The 19,243-nt window shown below is 40.3% G+C and overlaps 1 protein-coding gene across 1 annotated transcript in view; it reads left to right on the forward strand.

The window, feature by feature from the left end:
• Positions 1–19,243, forward strand: part of LOC120052755 (alkaline ceramidase 2-like) — a 31,825-nt gene extending 12,582 nt beyond the window's left edge. Inside the window, exons 3-6 of the mRNA XM_038999849.1 lie at positions 1,412–1,553; positions 7,281–7,418; positions 16,852–16,989; positions 17,854–19,243. Coding sequence (XP_038855777.1) covers positions 1,412–1,553; positions 7,281–7,418; positions 16,852–16,989; positions 17,854–18,043 — 608 coding nt within the window. The 3' untranslated portion in view covers positions 18,044–19,243. The remainder of the gene's footprint in view (positions 1–1,411; positions 1,554–7,280; positions 7,419–16,851; positions 16,990–17,853) is intronic.

The raw sequence follows: 19,243 nt of genomic DNA on the forward strand, positions 1-19,243 counted from the left end.
ATAAGAGAGTTCAACTGATATTCCTCTGGTTTTGCATTCAGCCCTGATGCCAGACAAAACCTCTCGAATCTTGGCCATTCTGCCGTGTTTGTGAGGTCAAAGGGGTCTTGATGAGTTATTTGTACAGCTGCCATTTTCTATTTTGTTATGTCTCTGCGAAGCCTACACTGCAGATTATTGTCCAGGCTGTGGGGTTACCTAAATTTACAGCATCAACCACAATCCCAAACAACATATTAAACTGTATCCTGATCTGTAAGTCTGCAGTCTAAAATGGATGACTATAAAGACCGTAAAATAGATTGCAGAGAGTTAATAGCATACTGCATTACACGCCTAGTGGGACAGCAGCTGCACTGTGGCCACAATTCGCATAACTTCTGCCTCTCCTTACAGTTTCTACAGCTGAGTTCACCTCTGACCTGAGTTGGAACACAGAGCTGGAATCTAATCTAGAGCTGAATGCCTGGTCTCCTGGCTCCTTCCTCTGTCTAGCTAGGCCCTACCCAGAGTGTCTGGATGCAGTGAACACTGAGAGAATGTGTTTCCCAGTTCTGGTCCTGTTGACCTGAAGGGCAAAAACAAAAATGTGCCCCTTTTTAGTCCCCAGGACCAGAATTGAGAAACACATCCTCTGTTCACCGCATGCAGTTCTGAAGGGACTGGATAGGTCAAGCAGTGTGGCAATGGCTCCACCTTGGTGAAAGAGATTGGACACCACACCATAAATAATCTTTAGTTATTAATTTATTCCGCTGTAGTTTAAGAACACGTTTCGGCCTCAGGCAGTGCACAGGGTAAATCTGAGATGGCCCCACCTTGCCTTCCCATGGGCAAAAGAGATTTTGCCACATTGTTCACACCTGTGTGGTACCGTCGGATCTGGGGAGGTTAGAGTTTAGGTGGTTGAAGGGCTAGGGGTTGATGTCTGTAGTGAATTAATTGGGTTTCAGGGGAACTCTCCCTCTGTTTTCAATGTGAGAGGATGTGTAAAATTGTGTTTCAAAACATCCTGAAGCTAATCAGATAAGTTTGATTTCTGCAAGAGGGTGATATTTCCTTGTTTTGAAAGAACCAAGACCACAATTTGATAAGGGAACATTTCTGGAAAATTATCACAAAGTAATAATATAAAAGTGAATCAAATTAGTCTGGGGGAGTTGAGGAGCTCTGTGTGCTTGCAAATCCTGTGCATCTGAAATGGTACCCTATTCCGGAGTCACTGCTTTTGACCAGAGTTACAGCAATTTCATTCATAGTACAAATAACACACCACCTGTGGACTACCAGTAACACCTGTTGTCAATAGCACCACAAATGATCAGATGTTGTCTTATTATGCCTAATTAATTAAAAGGCACAGTGTTGGTTTTGTATAGCATGTAACTTTGATGTGTCTCCCTTGCCTCAGGTATTGGCTCCACATACTTCCATGCCACCCTCAGTTTCCTGGGTCAGATGCTGGATGAGTTGTCCATCCTGTGGGTGCTCATGTGTGCCATCGGCATGTGGTTCCCCAAGAGATATCTGCCCAAGATGTTCAGGAATGACCGGTGAGTCAACAGTTTGCCTGGTCTCACTGCTCAATTCACTCCCTTCACCTTGGCCATTGCGCTTCGATGTTTGCAGATATGAAGGGTCTGTGCAGACTCTAGCCTTTTGGGGGACTGGTTGGTTTCAGTTCCATTAAACTACATGGTATCAAATAAAATGTTATTTGTCACATGCTTCATAAACAGTGATATGCTTACTTATGGGTACTTTTTTGACAATGCAGAGTTAAAGATACAAAATAAATAGAAATAGTGACATGAGGAATAAATACACAGTGAATAACGAGTAAAAAATAACATGGCTGTATACAGGGAGTGCTAGTACCGAGTCGATGTGCAAGGGTACAATTTAATTGTGGTAGCTATGTACATATAGGTAGAGGTAAAGTGACTAGGCAACAGGATAGGTAATACACAATAGCAGCAGCGTATGTGGTGTGTGTGAATGTGTCAGTATGCGTGTGATACGTACGTACGTTAAACATACATACATACATTGCGTACCATACATACATGCATACACGTGTGTGTGTGTGTGTGTCCTTTTGGAATTATCTGGATTTCTGCATAAATTAGTCATAAAATTAGATCTGATCTTCATCTGTCACAACAATAGACAAACACAGTCTGCTTAAACTAATAACACACATTATTGTATTTTTCTTGTCTATATTGAATACATAATGTAAACATTCGCAGTGTAGGTTTGAAAAAGTATGTGAACCCCAAGGCTAATGACTTCTCCAAAATCATTGAGGTGAGATTGAAGATGTTGGTTAGAGCTGCCTTGTCCTATAAAAACACTCATAAAATGTGAATTTGCCATTGCCTGATGTGAACCATGCCTCGAACAAAAGAGTTCTCAGAAGACCCGAGATTAAGAATTGTCGACTTGCATAAAGCTGGAAAGGGTTACAAAAGTATCTCTAAAAGCCATGATTGTCAATAAATGGAGAGAGTTTAGCAGTGTTGTTACTCTCCCTATGAGTGGCCGTCCTGCAAAGATGACTGCAAGAGCACAGCGCAGAATGCTCAATGAGGTTAAGAAGAATCTTAGTGTCAGCTAAAGACTTAAAGAAATCTCTGGAGCATGCTAACATCTTGTGTTGACGAGTCTACGATACGTAAAACACTAAACAAGAATGGTGTACATGGGAGGACACCACGGAAGAAGCCACTGCTGTCCAAAAAAACGTCTGAAGTTCGCAAAAGAGCATCTGGATGTTCCAAAGCGCTACTGGCAAAATATTCTGTGGACAGATGAAACTAAAGTTGAGTTGTTTGGAAGGAACATAACACTGTGTGGAGAAAAAGGCACAGCACACTTTCATCAACCTCATCCCAACTGTGAAGTATGGTGAAGGGAGCATCATGGTTTGGAGCTGCTCAGTCCGATGATGCTGTGACACACCGCCCCAGATCATGACGGACCCTCCACCTCCAAATGGTGTTGATGTGAGCCATGACCAGCCTTTTAAAGCATTTCATGGCTATAGATTCTAGTGCTACGGGGCGATAGTAATTTAGGTAGGTTACCTTGGCGTTCTTGGTCACGAGGACTAGTGGTCGGCTTGAAACAAGCTGGTATTAGACTGGGTCAGGGATAGGTTGAAAATAGACCGCCGCGCCACTTGGGAGCCCTAAGGCACCCACCACAGTGTAAGAGGCATCACTACAGTCCCTGGTTCGAATCCAGGCTGAATCACATCCGGCCGTGATTGGGAGTCCCATAGGGTGGTGCAGTGTCGTCCTGGTTTGGCTGGGGTAGACCGTCATTGTAATTAAGAATTTGATCTTAACTGGCTTGCCTAGTTAAATAAAGGTTAAATAAACATGTCAGTGAAAACACTGGCCAGCTGGTCATCTATGCAACATAATGTAAAATATTACATTTCTAAGTTTTAATTTGTTCTCTTTGAGTAAACAACTTTCCGGATGAAAGAAACACTTACCATTTCAGTTTCATAGATGTTTATTTTACCATGAGCTTTTTCCACTCTTGGTGTTTCATTAAGTTTGCTGTTGGCTACTCTTTGTCATGTGGCCATTGGTATGACCATGTTTAATAATAGTCCTGTCTGAGATAGCTGACACCAGTCAAAGCTGCATCACATGTCCCTATATCCCTTTCCATTGTCATTAAAGGCATTATGGACACCTCTGGTGGCTGTCATCCATGTTTACTCTACCTAGTTATTTCAGCTAGTGTCAGCCTAAATGGCAGCACATCTATTAGTATTGTCATTATGGGTCCTTGAGACGACAGGCTGTCAGTCCTATTGTCTCTAAGGACTTTCCTTAGTCTTACCTGGATCGTTAGAGTGGCACAAAATAATACGATCTAAAGGGAATCATTGCAAATAAAAACATTTATTGAAGTTGATGTCTCACATGACATGTTGCATTACATCTCAAGTTGCATTACTGGCGCTAAACAACTCACCGTCACTCATCTCCACAATCAATAAGGGCCCTGAGGACATCCTCTATTCACAATGTCGCAGCTGCTCCCTTCAGGAAGAAGGCACAGAGTTCCCAAAGTGAGGACTTCTCTAGAGCTACAGTGCCTTCAGAAAGTGTTGATACCCCTTGACTTATTCCACATTTTGTTGTGTTAAGGGCTGTTAGATGACTGTATTACCGCAACACCGGCGGTCATGAGTCATGACGCCAGTCAAATTCCACGTGACCCTTTATTCACTGTAATTAGGCTTCTCCAAGCTCTGATGCTGCTGATCGTCATTAGTAGCCTACCAAACTTGCAAACTGCCTGGTACTCAGCACTCTATTATCCCTCTAATCACTCTGACATCAATGCAAATATGATCGAAAATCGAATCAAACAATTCATGAGATCCCATTAGCTCATGTTGCGCAGGCTATGCAATTGCATGGGAAAACAGAGTGATGGCCTCTAAAAAGAGGAGGATCCCATCAAATTTCTATAGACTAGGCCTACTATATATATTTATTTATTTCTCAACTTTCCTAATATTAAGCACATTGCTTAAGTATAGCCTACCTGGCTGCCATGAAAATAAACAACGGTAAAAGCATCTTCCATTTGCTATTTAAGTGCATGTTTTGAGACCGGTGCGTGATAATGGTCCATTCTAAATCAAAACAAGTTTCACACATACAGTACCAGTCAAAAGTTTGGACACCTATTGTAGAATAATAGTGAAGACATCAAAACTATGAAATAACACATATGGAATCATGTAGTAACCAAAAAAGTCTTAAACAAATCAAAATATTTTTGAGATTCTTCAAAGTAGCCACCATTTGCCTTGATGACAGCATTGCAAAGTCTTGGCATTCTCTCAACCAGCTTCATGGGGTAATCACCTGGAGAGCATTTCAATTAACAGGTGTGCCTTGTTAAAAGTTCATGTGTGGAATTTCTTTCCTTTGTAAGTTTGAGTCAATCAGTTGTGTTGTGACAAGGTAGGGGGGTATACAGAATATAGCCTTATTTGGTAAAATACCATATGGCAAGAACAGCTCAAATAAGTGAAGAGAAACAAAAGTCCATTACTTTAAGACATGAAGGTCAGTCAATCTGGAAAATTTCAAGAACTTTGAAAGTTTCTTCAAGTGCAGTCGTAAAAACCATCTAGTGCTATGATGGAACTGGCTCTCATGAGGACCGCCACCCAGAGTTGTCTCTGCTGCAGAGGATAAGTTCATTAGAGTTAACTGCACCTCAGATTGCAGCCAAATAAATGCTTCACAGAGTTCAAGTAACAGACACATCTCAACATCAACTGTTCAGAGGAGACTGCGTGAATCAGGCCTTCGTGGTCGAATTGCTGCATAGAAACCACTGCTAAAGGACGCCAATAATAATAAGAGACTTGCTTGTGCTAAGAAACACGAGCAATGGACATTAGACCGGTGGAAATCTGTCATTTGGTCCAAATTTGAGATTTTTGGTTCCAACCGCCGTGTCTTTGTGAGACGCAGAATAGATGAACGGATGATCTCCGCATGTGTGGTTCCCACCGTGAAGCATGGAGGAGGAGGTGTGGGGGTGCTTTGCTGATGACACTGTCTGTGATTTATTTAGAATTCAAGGCACACTTAACCAGCATTGCTACCACAGTATTCTGCAGCAATACGCCATCCCATCTGGTTTGCGCTTAGTGGGACTATCATTTGTTTTTCAACAGGACAATGACCCAAAACACACCTTCAGACTGTGTAAGGACTATTTCACCAAGAAGGAGAGTGATTGAGTGCTGCATCAGATGACCTGGCCTCCACAATCACCCGACCTCAACCCAATTGGGATGAGTCGGACCTCAGAGTGAAAGAAAAGCAGCCCTTCAAGACTGTTGGAAAAACATTCCTCATGAAGCTGGTTTAGTGAATGACAAGAGTGCAAAGCTGTCATCAAGGCAAATAAATGGTGGCTACTTTAAGGAATCTAAAATGTATTTAGACTTGTTTAGCACTTTTTTGGTTACTACATGATTCCATATGTGTTATTTCATAATTTGATGTCTTCACTATTATTCTACGATGTAGAAAATAGTGAAAATAAACACCCTATAATCAGTAGGTGTGTCAACTTTTTACTGGTACTGTATAAATAAAAAATGTAAACTATATAATGTTGTGGATCAGTCCTCAGGAGAAAACTATCACAGCCATTAAACATTGTAACGGTTTTAACAACACCATTGGCCTCATGGTGAAATCACTGAGTGCTTTCCTTCCTCTTCAGCAACTGAGTTAGGAAGGACGCCTGTATCTTTGTAGTGACTACACAATTCAAAGTGAAATTAGTAACTTCACCATGCTCAAAGGGATGGTCAATATTCAAAAATGTATTATTTTTACCCATCTACCAATAGGTGCCAGCAGCATACCACCCTGCATCCCACTTTTATCTGAAGCTAAGCAGGGTTGGTCCTGGTCTGTCTCTGGATGGGAGACTAGATGTTGCTGGAAGTGGTGTTGGAGGGCCAGTAGGAGGCACTCTTTCCTCTGGTGTTAACTTAGGGGTGTTAACCTCGGTGGCCTGGCTAAATTCCCAATGGCCATGGCCACCTAATCATTTCCAGCTTCCAATTGGCTCATTCATCCCCCTCTCTCCCCTGTAACCTTTCCCCATGTCATTGCTGTAAATGAGAATGTGTTCTCAGTCAACTTACCTGGTAAAATAAGGGTTAAATGAATGCAAATAAAAGGTGCCCTTTGCGACGCATTGAAAAACCTCTCTGGACTTTGTGGTTGAATCTGCGTTTTGAAATTCACTGTTGAATACTTGACTAATGACATTTCAGCTTTTCATTTGTAATTAATTTAAAAAAAAATCTAATAGCATAATTCCACTTTGACATTATGGGGTGTTGTGTGTAGGCCAGTGACAATCTGAATTTGATCAATTTTAAATTCAGGCTGTAACACAACAAAATGTGGAAAAGGTCAAGGAGTGTGAGTACTTTCTGAAGGCACTGTTTGTCCTTCTTTGTAACCAAAGCCATCACATCTAAACTGTCCGACATCAAAATAAAGGATTTTTCAAATCCTCAGATGATAAATTGCATCTATTTGAATCCTCAATATACAGCTGTTTTTGTTATTTTATACTGTTTTTCTGTTTGTCTACTATACTCCCATGTCGCACTCTTCCCAGTGCTCATCACATTCTAAATAAAGCAGATGCAGCTTTGCCAGTATGTTTTGCTCTGTGGTCATATAGGTCTCTCTGCCTTCCAGGTCAAGGTTCAAAGTGGTCATCGGCATCTTGTCCGGGATCACCACTGGTTTGGCCTTCGTTAAGCCCGTCGTCAACTCGGTGTCTCTGATGACTCTGGGTATCCCCTGCACCGTTCTGCTCATTACCGAGCTCAAAAGGTGAGAATGATTCACTGTTTACTTCAACAGGTGTGTTATTAAGAACAAACACCAACAAATATCACATGCAATAGACTAGCTGGTACATCCTGTTGTAGAAGTGGGACCAAGTCACTATTATTCGAGTCACAAGCAAGTCTTAAGTCACGAGATCCATCTCACGTCGAGTCCCAAGTAGAACAGGTCGAGTCAATTTCCCGTTCCCAGCCCCCGTCCCAACAGGAGGCCTTTTGCCTCTTGGTAGGCCGTCATTGTATATAAGAATTTGTTCTTAACTGACTTGCCTAGTTAAATAAATAAGAGTCCAGGTCGTGCATTCTAAGAGCAAGTCGAGCAAAGTATTTTCAAGTCATGTCTGAAGTAAAGTAAAAATAAAATCTATACATGCGATGACTTGTTCAACTATAAATCTTTCTCTATTTATTGAGGCTACCAGACAGTCCTTTTCATTATTTTGTCTACAACACATTTTGATTATGTCATTGTAAAATGGGGACCTTGTAGCAGTTGTAAGGGCATGAAATCAGCAGAAAGTAAGACAGGTTGATGTGAAAGTGCTATATCATACAAAATATACAAGTAGATTTACCAAATATACATGGACAATAGCCCAAAAGAAATAGGACAGGTTAAGCCTGATACAGAGGCTATCTGAACGGACACCGGTAGAGGGCAAGACTGCAAAGCCTCCCCTTGGGAGACCAAATTGCTATATCCATACCATTTATACATGGAACAATAATTTGCATTTCACTAGCGACTCTGCCACAAAATGAGTGACAAAACGTTACAAAACATGGCCAGATAATTTCAAGTCATCAGTCTCAAGTCAAAGTCGAGTCCCGAGTCTTGAGGCTCCAAGTCAAGTCTCCAGTTATTTTATTTTCTATCAAGTCGAGTCTCAAGTCATCAAATTTGTGACTTTAGTCCAAGTCATGTGACTTGAGTCCAAAAATCTGTCCTATTGTATGGGGCCTACAGCTAGTTGAGTTTGCTGTCCAGCTAAATTATGCTTGAGAAGCCACCATAGATTAAATAATTTATGAATCCATTAAATAACAGACGACATTGAGTCGTTAGTTCTCTCTGAGGGGCCTTATACTGTAGGCCTATGTAGAAACCAGGGTTGGGGTCAAGTCCCATTTCAGAAAGAGCATTGAAATCTAATTAATTAATTGGAAAAAAGTCATCTGGATATGAATGTCAATTCATCTCCTGAATTGGAATGTAATGGATCTGAATGAAAGAATACACCCTCAAATGTAAGGATTATTTTTTATAAAAGACTTTGTGGCCTGTTGCTGAGTGAATGTGAAATAGATAATACTCCAGGCGTCTGAATGTTTTGAAAGCTGTATCTAATGAGGCAGCCACAAGGTGTGTTTGGGTGTGTGTGCACATGCGATAGTGGACGTGTGTGGGTGTGCACGCGAAAGCCGCAAAGTTGAGCCTCAGGGATAATGTCTTCCTCTAACTCGCATTGAAAATAGCGACTCGCCTCACTTTGCGGATTCTACATCAAACCTTATCTCAATTAATATGATTTAGTGTTGGATAATATGTAAGCATCAACAATTCCCGATGCTTTACAAAAGTGACGAGTGTAATGTTATAGTGATGTCACAAGTTTCATGGCAAGTAAGCAACACATTAAGTGGACTCAATTTCCCAGGGAAAAGAGTTGTCACCCAGAGGCACGTTTTTATTTCTAAACTAGGCACACAATATGTGACCTAAAACAGGTTGTTAAAGGACCATGGAGTTTCATGATACTGGTATCGTGACAACACTATGTTGTAGTGTAGTAATTTTCGACCAGTAATGGGCAACACTCAGTCAACGTGTTAAAGGTACATTTCTAAATGTTTTTTTCTCTAAGGTCAGAGTGTAGTAGCAGTTAACACACAGAAAACCATTTAGACAGAAAACAAGTTAGTCACATTTTGGAGAGTCCACATTTTTGACTATGGTTATGTGTCACCTATTTTGCATGGTGTTACTTTGAGCCTTTTCAATAGTGTGTTGCTGTCAATGTTGAAGGAAATAACATTCTTCCAAATAGCAGCACAAAGGGCCATTCCTGTCGTGTGCGCGTGTCGGTTTGTGTATATGCACCTGTGTGGAAGTGGGTGCATGATGTTTTTTCCTTTTCCTACAAGACTGACTCACTTAAAGCATTTAGCCTTGATTCATCCATTGTTCTACTTGTTTCTAATTCTTGACATAGCTCACATGGCCAGTCATTGATATTGTTGTTTTATTTTCGTAGTTCTCCTAAGTGGGTGAGAGTTCCTGCCGGAGATCCTTTGAAACATGGCCTGCTGCCTTCTAGTACATCACAATTGATTTTGTAACTCCGTTAACATTTCCCTCTAGTTTATCAACTGAGCCAATAGCTTAGCATCTTACCCACTCTCATTGAACTAAAACAGTTAGCGCTCTCATGTCAAACGCTAAGTGCATTTTTTTTATTAACAATTTGAAGTCATTGTTCAGCATGAAGCACTTGTCAGAACTCTCCTGTGACGATCGGAAGGATCAGGTTACAGGGGGGTCCGCTCTACAGCGTGCTCTCTCTGAGTGGGAAGTCAACTGTTTTATGGTCGGTCATAAAATACGCTGCCCCTATGCTCTGTAGTGTTCGAGATTGGAATGTAAACTGTGGAACACAGAGACCCTTGGAAATCAAAAGTTTGAATAATTAAACAATGTTTCTACTTTTGAGAATATGGTAATGGTCCGTGGACACTTAGGGGACAGTTATGACGAGTGCTTTTCATTTGGTGATCTCATGAAGGACAGGAAACACACAACTGTATCTCTTAACTTTTTAGGGCTGCAATCCCGTTAACGGGATCGATATGACGACAGCCAGTGAAAGTGCAGGGTGCCAAATTCAAACAACAGAAATCTCATAATTAAAATTCCTCAAACATACAACTATCTTACACCATTTTAAAGGTAATCTTGTTGTTAATCCCACCATAGTGTCCGATTTCAAAAAGGCTTTACAGCGAAAGCACCACAAACGATTATGTTAGGTCACCGCCAAATCACAGAAAAACACAGCCATTTTTCCAGCCAAAGACAGGAGTCACAAAAAGCAGAAATAGAAATAAAACGAATCACTAACCTTTGATGATCTTCATCAGATGACACTCATAGGACTTCATGTTACACAATACATGTATGTTTTGTTCGGTAAAGTTCATATTTATATCAAAAATCTCAGTATACATTGGCGCGTTATGTTCAGTAGTTCCAAAAACATCCGGTGATTTTGCAGAGAGCCACATCAATTTCCAGAAATGCTCATAATAAACGTTGATCAAAGATCAAGTGTTATACATGGAATTTTAGATCCACTTCTCCTTAATGCAACCGCTGTGTCAGATTTCAAAAAGCTTTACGGAAAAAGCAAACCATGCAATAATCTGAGGTCGGCACTCAGAGCCCAATCAAGACAAAAATATATCTGCCATATTGTGCAGTCAACAGAAGTCAGAAATAACATTATAAATATTCACTTACTTTTGATGATCTTCATCAGAATGCACTCCCAGGAATCCCAGTTCCACAATAAATGTTTGATTTGTTCGGTAATGTCCATTTATGTCCAAATACCTCCTTTTGTTAGCGTGTTTGGTAAACAAATCAAATCACGAAGCGCGTTCACTAAAAGCAGACAATGTCAAAGTTCCTTAACAGTCAGTAGAAACATGTCAAACGATGTATTGAATTAATCTTTAGGATGTTTTTAACATAAATCTTCAATAATGTTCCAACCGGAGAATTCCTTTGTCTTCAGAAGTGCGATGGAACAGAGCTCGCTCTCACATGAACACGCATGGTCAGCGCATGTTCAGGTCATGGTAGACCTTACTAAATCCCCTCTCATTCGGCCCCCCTTCACAGTAGAAGCATCAGACAAGGTTCTAAAGACTGTTGACATCTAGTGGAAGCCTTGGGAAGTGTAAAATGACCCATATCCCACTGTGTATTCGATAGGCGATGAGTTGAAAATCTACAAACCTCAGATTTCCCACTTCCTGGTTGGATTTTTTTCTCAGGTTTTTGCCTGCCATATGAGTTCTGTTATACTCAGACATCATTCAAACAGTTTTAGAAACTTCAGAGTGTTTTCTATCCAATACTAATTATAATATGCATATATTAGCAACTGGGACTGAGAAGCAGGCAGTTTACTGTTTGAATTATGTCTGTGAGTATAACAGAACTCATATGGCAGGCAAAAACCTGAGAAGTTCCACTTCCTGTTTGGATTTTTTCTGAGGCTGGTAGATTTTCAACCAAGCTCCCATTTAAAATTACAGCGATATATTTGAGTTTTCACTTCCTATGGCTTCCACTAGATGTCAACAGTCAATAGAACTTTGTCTGATGACTCTGTTGTGAAGGGGGGCTGAAGGAGACAGGAATGAGTAACTACTGCCATGAGGTGACCACGCTTTGACCACTCACATTCACGTGAGAGGCAGCTCCGTTCCATCGCTCAACTGAAGTCAATGTAATTCTCCGGTTGGAACGTTATTTAAGATGTATGTTAACAACATTCTAAATATTGATTCAATACATCGTTTGACATGTTTCTACTGACTGTTACGGAACTTTTGGACATTTCGTCACGTTTTGGTGAACGCGCTTTGTGACTTTGGAATTGTTTACCAAACGCGCTAACCAAAGTAGCTAATTGGACATAAATAACGGACATTATCAAACAAATCAAGGCTTTATTGTGGACCTGGGATTCCTGGGAGTGCATTCTGATGAAGATCATCAAAGGTTAGTGATTAATTTTACCTATATTTCTGCTTTTTGTGACTGCTATCTTTGGCTGGAAATATGTCTGTGCTTATTGTGGTTTGGTGTGACCTAACATAATCGTTTGTAGTGCTTTCGGTGAAAAGCATATTTGAAATCGGACACTTTGGTGGGATTAACAACAAGATTACCTTTAAAATGGTATAAGAAACATGTATGTCTGAGGAATTTTAATTATGAGATTTCTGTTGTTTTGAATTTGGCGCCCTGCACTTTCACTGGCTGTTGTCATATCATCCCGTTACCAGGATTGCAGCCATATTAAGTCATGGAACGCCGGGATGGAGTCCCCGCATTGGAATGGCTACAATTCTATAGGCCACGGAGACGGCTGGAAATGGTTCAACTCTGAGACTATCAAACACTACAGAACAAGAGCAAGTCCTAGACGTAGAATTACTAGTCTGCAGCTAGAAATTACGTAAACCTAGGACGAGAATACCCACAACCACCGAAACATCTCATCTAAGAACATGTTACACCTGACGTATCCATTACAGCAGACACTATCCAGAGCCACGGAGAAAACTACAACCACGAAGGACATTGTGACTTCTGGGGAAGTTAACCAGAAACTCTGAACTGACCGCGATTCCAACAGAGAAGACAATAACGACATACGGGCGTAAATATATACATTGCAGTTATTCTTGAATGAGTGGCCGTTCATGTGCAAAGGATTAGCATTTCAATGAATATAATTATCAACTGTGTAGTGAGTCCATTTTGTCTTTCCCGCTCTCTGTCCCCACCCCTTTCCTTTGTCTACCAAGCCGTCATATTGGCTTCGTCATATTGGCTTTGTATCATGCAGTAACCCAAATATCTAATGTTTGTTTGTTTTTTATGTAATTCTGTGTGGTTAGTTAGTTAGTTAGTAAATAATTAAGGCAATTTTGTATATCGTTGATTAATGATTTAGGCTAGGGTTCGTGCAGATATCTAAGGGGTTGCGACATTCAGTAATAAGAACTGATGAGGTAATAATTCATTAATAGAAGATTGTAATATTAAAATATCTGAAGAGTTATATTTGGAAAATTATAACTCTGTCATGCCCTGACCTTAGTATTCTATGTTTTCTGTATTATTTTGGTCAGGTCAGGGTGTGACGAGGGTGGGTATGATTGTTTTGTATTGTCTAGGGTTTTTGTATGTCTAGGTGTGTTTGTGTGTAGTCTAGGCATATGTAGGTCTATGGTGGCCTGAATTGGTTCCCAATCAGAGGCAGCTGTTTATCGTTGTCTCTGATTGGGGATCCTATTTAGGTTGCCATTTTCCATTTTGGTTTTGTGGGTTATTGTCTGTGTAGTTGCCTGTTTCAGCACTCATTGTTTTTAGCTTTATGTTCGTTTTGTTCTTTTGTTAGTTTGTTTAGTGTTTCTTCGTTTAATTAAAGAGTATGTATTCATATCACGCTGCGCCCGGGTCTCCTCCTTACGACGAACGCGACAATCTCTAAATCTCAACATTTTTCGTGGTGCCCTGACTTCCTAGTTAATTATTATTAGTTTAATCACTTTTATGATTAGTTTAATCACTTAATAATTAAACCTAGAGAACTGATTTGATATAAATAAGTCTTCACATTTAATGATAGTGACAGACATGACAGACTCATCTGTTATTTACACAATACATTTCAAACCAATAGTTTTTTTTTTCATAATCTTGCTAAGTGGGTGAATTTTACGTTTTTAAATCACTGTTAATGCATGGTTTGTGTTCTACGTATGTTTTATCATAGAGCCCAGTTTAGAATGGCCTCATCCTGAACTAAAGGAACATATAGGATCTCTGACTATTCCTGGTTGTAACTTCCGGGAAGCACTTGAAAAAGGAACTATTTAATATATGTGCTGCATCTAGCCTTGCTTCTATCTTTTTATATCTTGGGGTGAGAGTAGCTTCAGACAGACAGACGGATACAAAGTATATTGAAAGCAGGTGCTTGCACACAGGTGTGGAATTATCATCTCCTCATTCTTAGTGTATAGAAATGCTGGGCAGACCCAGTGTCCCATTATTTTGGCTACCATGGCTAGAAGAAGAGATCTCAGTGACTTTGAAAGAGGGTTGATTGTTGAGGCACGTTTGGCTGGAGCTTCAGTGACAAAGACTGCTCAACTTGCTGATGTTTCACTATGTCACCAAATCTCAACCAAATTGAACACTTATGGGAGATTCTGGAGCAGCACCTGAGACCAGCATTTTTCACCACCATCAACAAAGCACCAAATAATGGAATTTCTCGTGGAAGGATGGAGTTGCATCCCTCCAATAGGGTTCCAGAGACTTATAGAATATTTTCCAAGGCGCATTGAAGCTGTTCTGGCTCGTGGTGGCCCAACTCCCTATTAAAACTCTATTTCCTTTATTTTGGCAGTTACCTGTAAGTCAGAGTTTACATCACATTGGAGATTAGTCTTTTGTCTGTATTAATTGATTGGTACCTGTGTCGCTAGCAGGTGGGTCGTCCACGAAATGAGTCCGTTTTGATATTTTAAGTAGAGATTGTGCACCAATATTGCATTTTAAAAGCCTGTTAAATTAAATGAAGTGCCCTTTAAAATTCAATAAATCACATTTTTTATATGAACAAGGCAACAGTAAACATGTCGTCCCCCATAATTATCCATTATATTGACCAGATGCTCAAGTCGCTCTAACAATGAAAAGACATTTCTTAACAAATGGAAGACAAGTTAGCCTGGGTATGTCACGATCGTTGGAAGCATACTCGGACCAACGTGCAGCGTGATCTGGGTTCCACATCTTTATTTATTTAAAGTAAGTGAACCACATAACAAAAACAAAGAATAACGAAACGTGAAGACAATGGAGCGCTGACATACAACTACACAAACAATATCCCACAACCCACAGGTGGAAAAAAGGCTACCTAAATATGATCCCCAATTAGAGACAACGCTTACCAGCTGCCTCTAATTGGGAATCATACAAAATCACCAACATAGAAAAACAAAACTATAAATAATAAACTAGACTAACCTCCAAGTCACGCCTTGACCTACTCCACCATAGAAAATAAGGACTCTATGGTCAGGACGTGACAGGGTACCAGTCTCTTCAGCTGGTTAGAGTGTTGGGCCAGTAACCGAAAGGTTGCTGGATCGAATCCTCGAGCCGACAAGGTAAAAATCTGTCGTTCTGCCCCAGAGCAAGGCAGTTAACCCACTGTTCCCCGGGCGCCGAAGACTTGGATGTCGATTAAGGCAGGCCACAACACATCTCTGATTGAGGGGTTGGGTTAAATGCGGAAGACACATTTCAGTTGAAGGTATTCAGTTGTACAACTGACTAGGTATCACCCTTTCCCTAATCCACACCCTGTCCTTCGCCTCTTCCTCTTTGATGCGACTCACAAATTTCAGTTAATTACCATAGTTCCTGTCTTGTGCCAATCAGTGCAATTTTGTAAATGACGAATCTCTATGGCGAGACGCATCATTCACCAAGTTTGGTCAAAATTGGGCCAGTGCTGTTTGAGTTTGCGTGTAAGGATGGACGGATGGAGGGACAAAGACTTGCTAAAGTACAACAAAAATCAGCATTTTGACATGTCCCTTGTGACTTCTAGGAAGATTTTAACTCACTTACTCCCCAAATTTCTCGGTTTTCATCATCATTGGAAATCCCTAGTTATTTTGTTGCTTTGAAAAAGTAATTTATGAAGATTTATAATTTTATTTAATGTGATTTTGTAACAAATTTTTGTTTAAAAAACCTGTCCCTCATTTTAAGATCAACCCTGTTCTATGAACTGAACTCTCATTTGAATAAATGTTTTATTTGAACCTTTATTTAACTAGGCAAGTCAGTTAAGAACAAATTCTTATTTTACAATGATGGCCTACCCTGGCCGCGCCCTAACCTGGATGACACTGGGCCAATTGTGCGCAGCCCTATGGGACTCCCAATCACGGCAGCCAGGGTTAGTTAAATACTGCTCATGCAGTGTGTGTATTTGTAAATGGCAATACACAACTACTGTCTGACTGACTGAATTGGAAGCATTTACCCGAGGGGAGTCTACATGCTTGTTATTATTTTTATACCAGATTCAAAATCTGTATAGGGATTTTAGTTGACTATGGCGGCAGGTAGCCTAGTGGTTAAGAGCAACAGGCCAGTAACCGGAAAGTTGCTGGTTTGAATCCCCAAACAGACAAGGTGAAAAATCCATTGAGCAAGGCACTTAACCCTAATTGCTCCTGTAAGTTGCTCTGGATAAGAGCATTTGCTATTTGACTAAAATGAAAATGTGATATATCATTTCCCATTGCTTTTTACATGCATGGCTTCCTATTGTTTGAAGCTCTTTTATTTGAAATGCAATCAAAAGTCATACGTATGGGCATTGTATGGGCATTTACTGGAAGTTGTACTGGCATCTGCTTGTGGTTTCGTGTTGGCTGTAGTTCTTGTCAATATAGAATTTACATTAACAGCAAGCCATGAAGTGTGTGTTTGTTTGTTTTCTTGCTAACATTTGAATAGTGTGTGTCACGTATATGTCTTTGTGTGGGGACTTATGCATTGCCAATATGTTATTGTGTGGTGTTTGCAGGTGTGAGAACCCACGAGTATTCAAGCTGGGGCTGATCTCTGGGTTTTGGTGGGCTCTGGCTCTCCTCTGCTGGATCAGTGACAAAATCTTCTGTGAGATGTGGTCCTCTGTCAACTTCCCCTACCTACACTGTGCTTGGTGAGCTTGAAACTGCATGAAAAGTCATTGAGAGAGTTTTCATTTACATTTTGGTCATTTAGCAGACACTGTTATCCAGAGTGACTTAGTCAGTGAATTCAACTAAGATAAATAAAAGAAATGAATAATTTAAGTGACAATGTTTTCAGACCTCAAAAGTGGTGTAATGGTGAGATGAGTCCATGCACCACGCTGTCTGATATGTAGATCCAGCTACTGTATATGCCTCAAATGAGTGGGAAAGATGGGTAGCTACCATTTTTATGTAATCCTTTTAAATGGGGTCACCTTGATGTTCCATCACACTTGGTGCACGCATGATGATGACACATATTCTTATGACAATGGCTTTCAGAATTATTTTCCCTATTTAAGAGGCTTGAAGTATTTTATTAACCACTAATGTAGGGCTATTCAATTCTAAGCCTGGGGGATGAAACCTGCAACACCTTTGTTTTCAAAGTCCTAATCAGGTACTGATCTGGGTCACCAGAGGACAGCAATGGTTGGAAATTGCACCTGCTGTTTTTAAGAAGGAATAAATACATGAAGATTAAAAACATGAAATTGTTTTCACACTTTCTGTATTAAAAAATGTAATTTTTCCTGACACCCAGCAGACTAAACTAGTTGAAATGATGTTATAACCAGAAGCTGGTTGAAATTGTCATTATGAACATCCTTACAACCATTTCTGCCCACTGGGCAAGTTCTTTCACGTCAGTGCAGATGGAAGAAAGGAGATGAGGAAAGGAACCCACTCAAGTTTGTTGAGATACACCATTAGGGCCAGTTTCTCAGCTAGTTTTCTGAGAAACTGGCCCTAAATGTTTTTGGTCCTGACCATGACTCTTGTTCCCACAGGCACATCCTTATCTGCCTAGCCTCCTACCTGGGCTGTGTGTGCTTTGCCTACTTCGACGTCGCCACAGAGGCCCCTGAACGAGGCCCGGTCATCATGTTCTGGCCCAACGAGAAATGGGCCTTCATCGGAGTGCCCTATGTCACTCTACTCTGTGAAACCAAGAAATCTGACTCTGTCAAGGTGACATAACCTTCTCAGGGCCCACTGTGCTTGGAAAATTCCTCACTATGAGGTGTTCCCCAAACATGCACACAAAATATGCCCTGATGTCAGACAATCGGAACAATGCATGTAGAATGCTTTAAAATGAAGTACCTCTAAAGTACTTCTCTGACATGGGTGACAAAGTCGACATAACTTGTCCGTTATCGCCTCAAAATGAAATCCCCACACTCCCTTGTTGCATATGCAATAATGTTTATGCAACTTAGTGTCAAAGCACAAATGTGTCCGCAGTCATCTATTAAAGTGACATAAGTGAGGTAACATCAATGCTAAGAAACTTACCAAGTTGTTCATTAATCAACTCCGACTGTAATTCTCAGGCTTTGTTGAGGTGATCGTGAATAATTCAATTTAGAGTAAGGCAGTAATGTACATAGATGTATTGCAGTGTTTCTCACAGAATCTTTTTAAATTTTTCAGCTCGATCTACTATTCAAAATGCTCACTGCCCTTGCATTTTCAGGCAATTGAGCACAAATGGTGAGGACCTTGCCAATGGTGTATATTGTGCAGTATTTACATTTACAGCGTGGCTGACTGATTGTTAATACTGTTATAGACGTGTATTAATTAACCCCTTAGACTCATGGGAATTGACCTATATGGAGAAATTGAAATGTTTCTTACAGAAGAAATATGGAATGCATAACCAAGGTAGGAATTAAAAGGGAACAGTTTGGTTAGTTATTGGAAAATTATCAGACTAAAGCTGAGGACACAACAGTTCTGACACAAGACTGAATCTAAACATTACATTTTTTGTGCATTTTACTTTCAATGTACTTTTCGCTGCATTTGTTGATAACGAAATCTAAAAATACTCTGGATACATTCAGTTACATGATAAAAAATATTATTGGTAAATTTGGGTTAGGTACAACATAAGACAAAAAAATGACAAGTGAGAGATCTAATTGGTGTTCCCAAGTGGCTTCTCCAAAGTGTGCACAGTTCCGAAGTAATTTCAATGCACTTTTTATGACTCAAAGAAGAGTCTTCAATTATAAGGAGCTTTTTTCTTCTTCTAGCTGTGCCGTTGAGGAACTACAGCACGCACACATGTAGTTTTTTGTTTGGAACACAGCCCTGCATCCCCGTCTTTACACAATTACTGTTGTTTACGCAATCCAAAAACGGTCCATTATAAATCACAATCTGGGTCAG

This window comes from Salvelinus namaycush, chromosome 8, assembly GCF_016432855.1.
Source record: "Salvelinus namaycush isolate Seneca chromosome 8, SaNama_1.0, whole genome shotgun sequence".
NCBI lineage: Eukaryota > Metazoa > Chordata > Actinopteri > Salmoniformes > Salmonidae > Salvelinus > Salvelinus namaycush.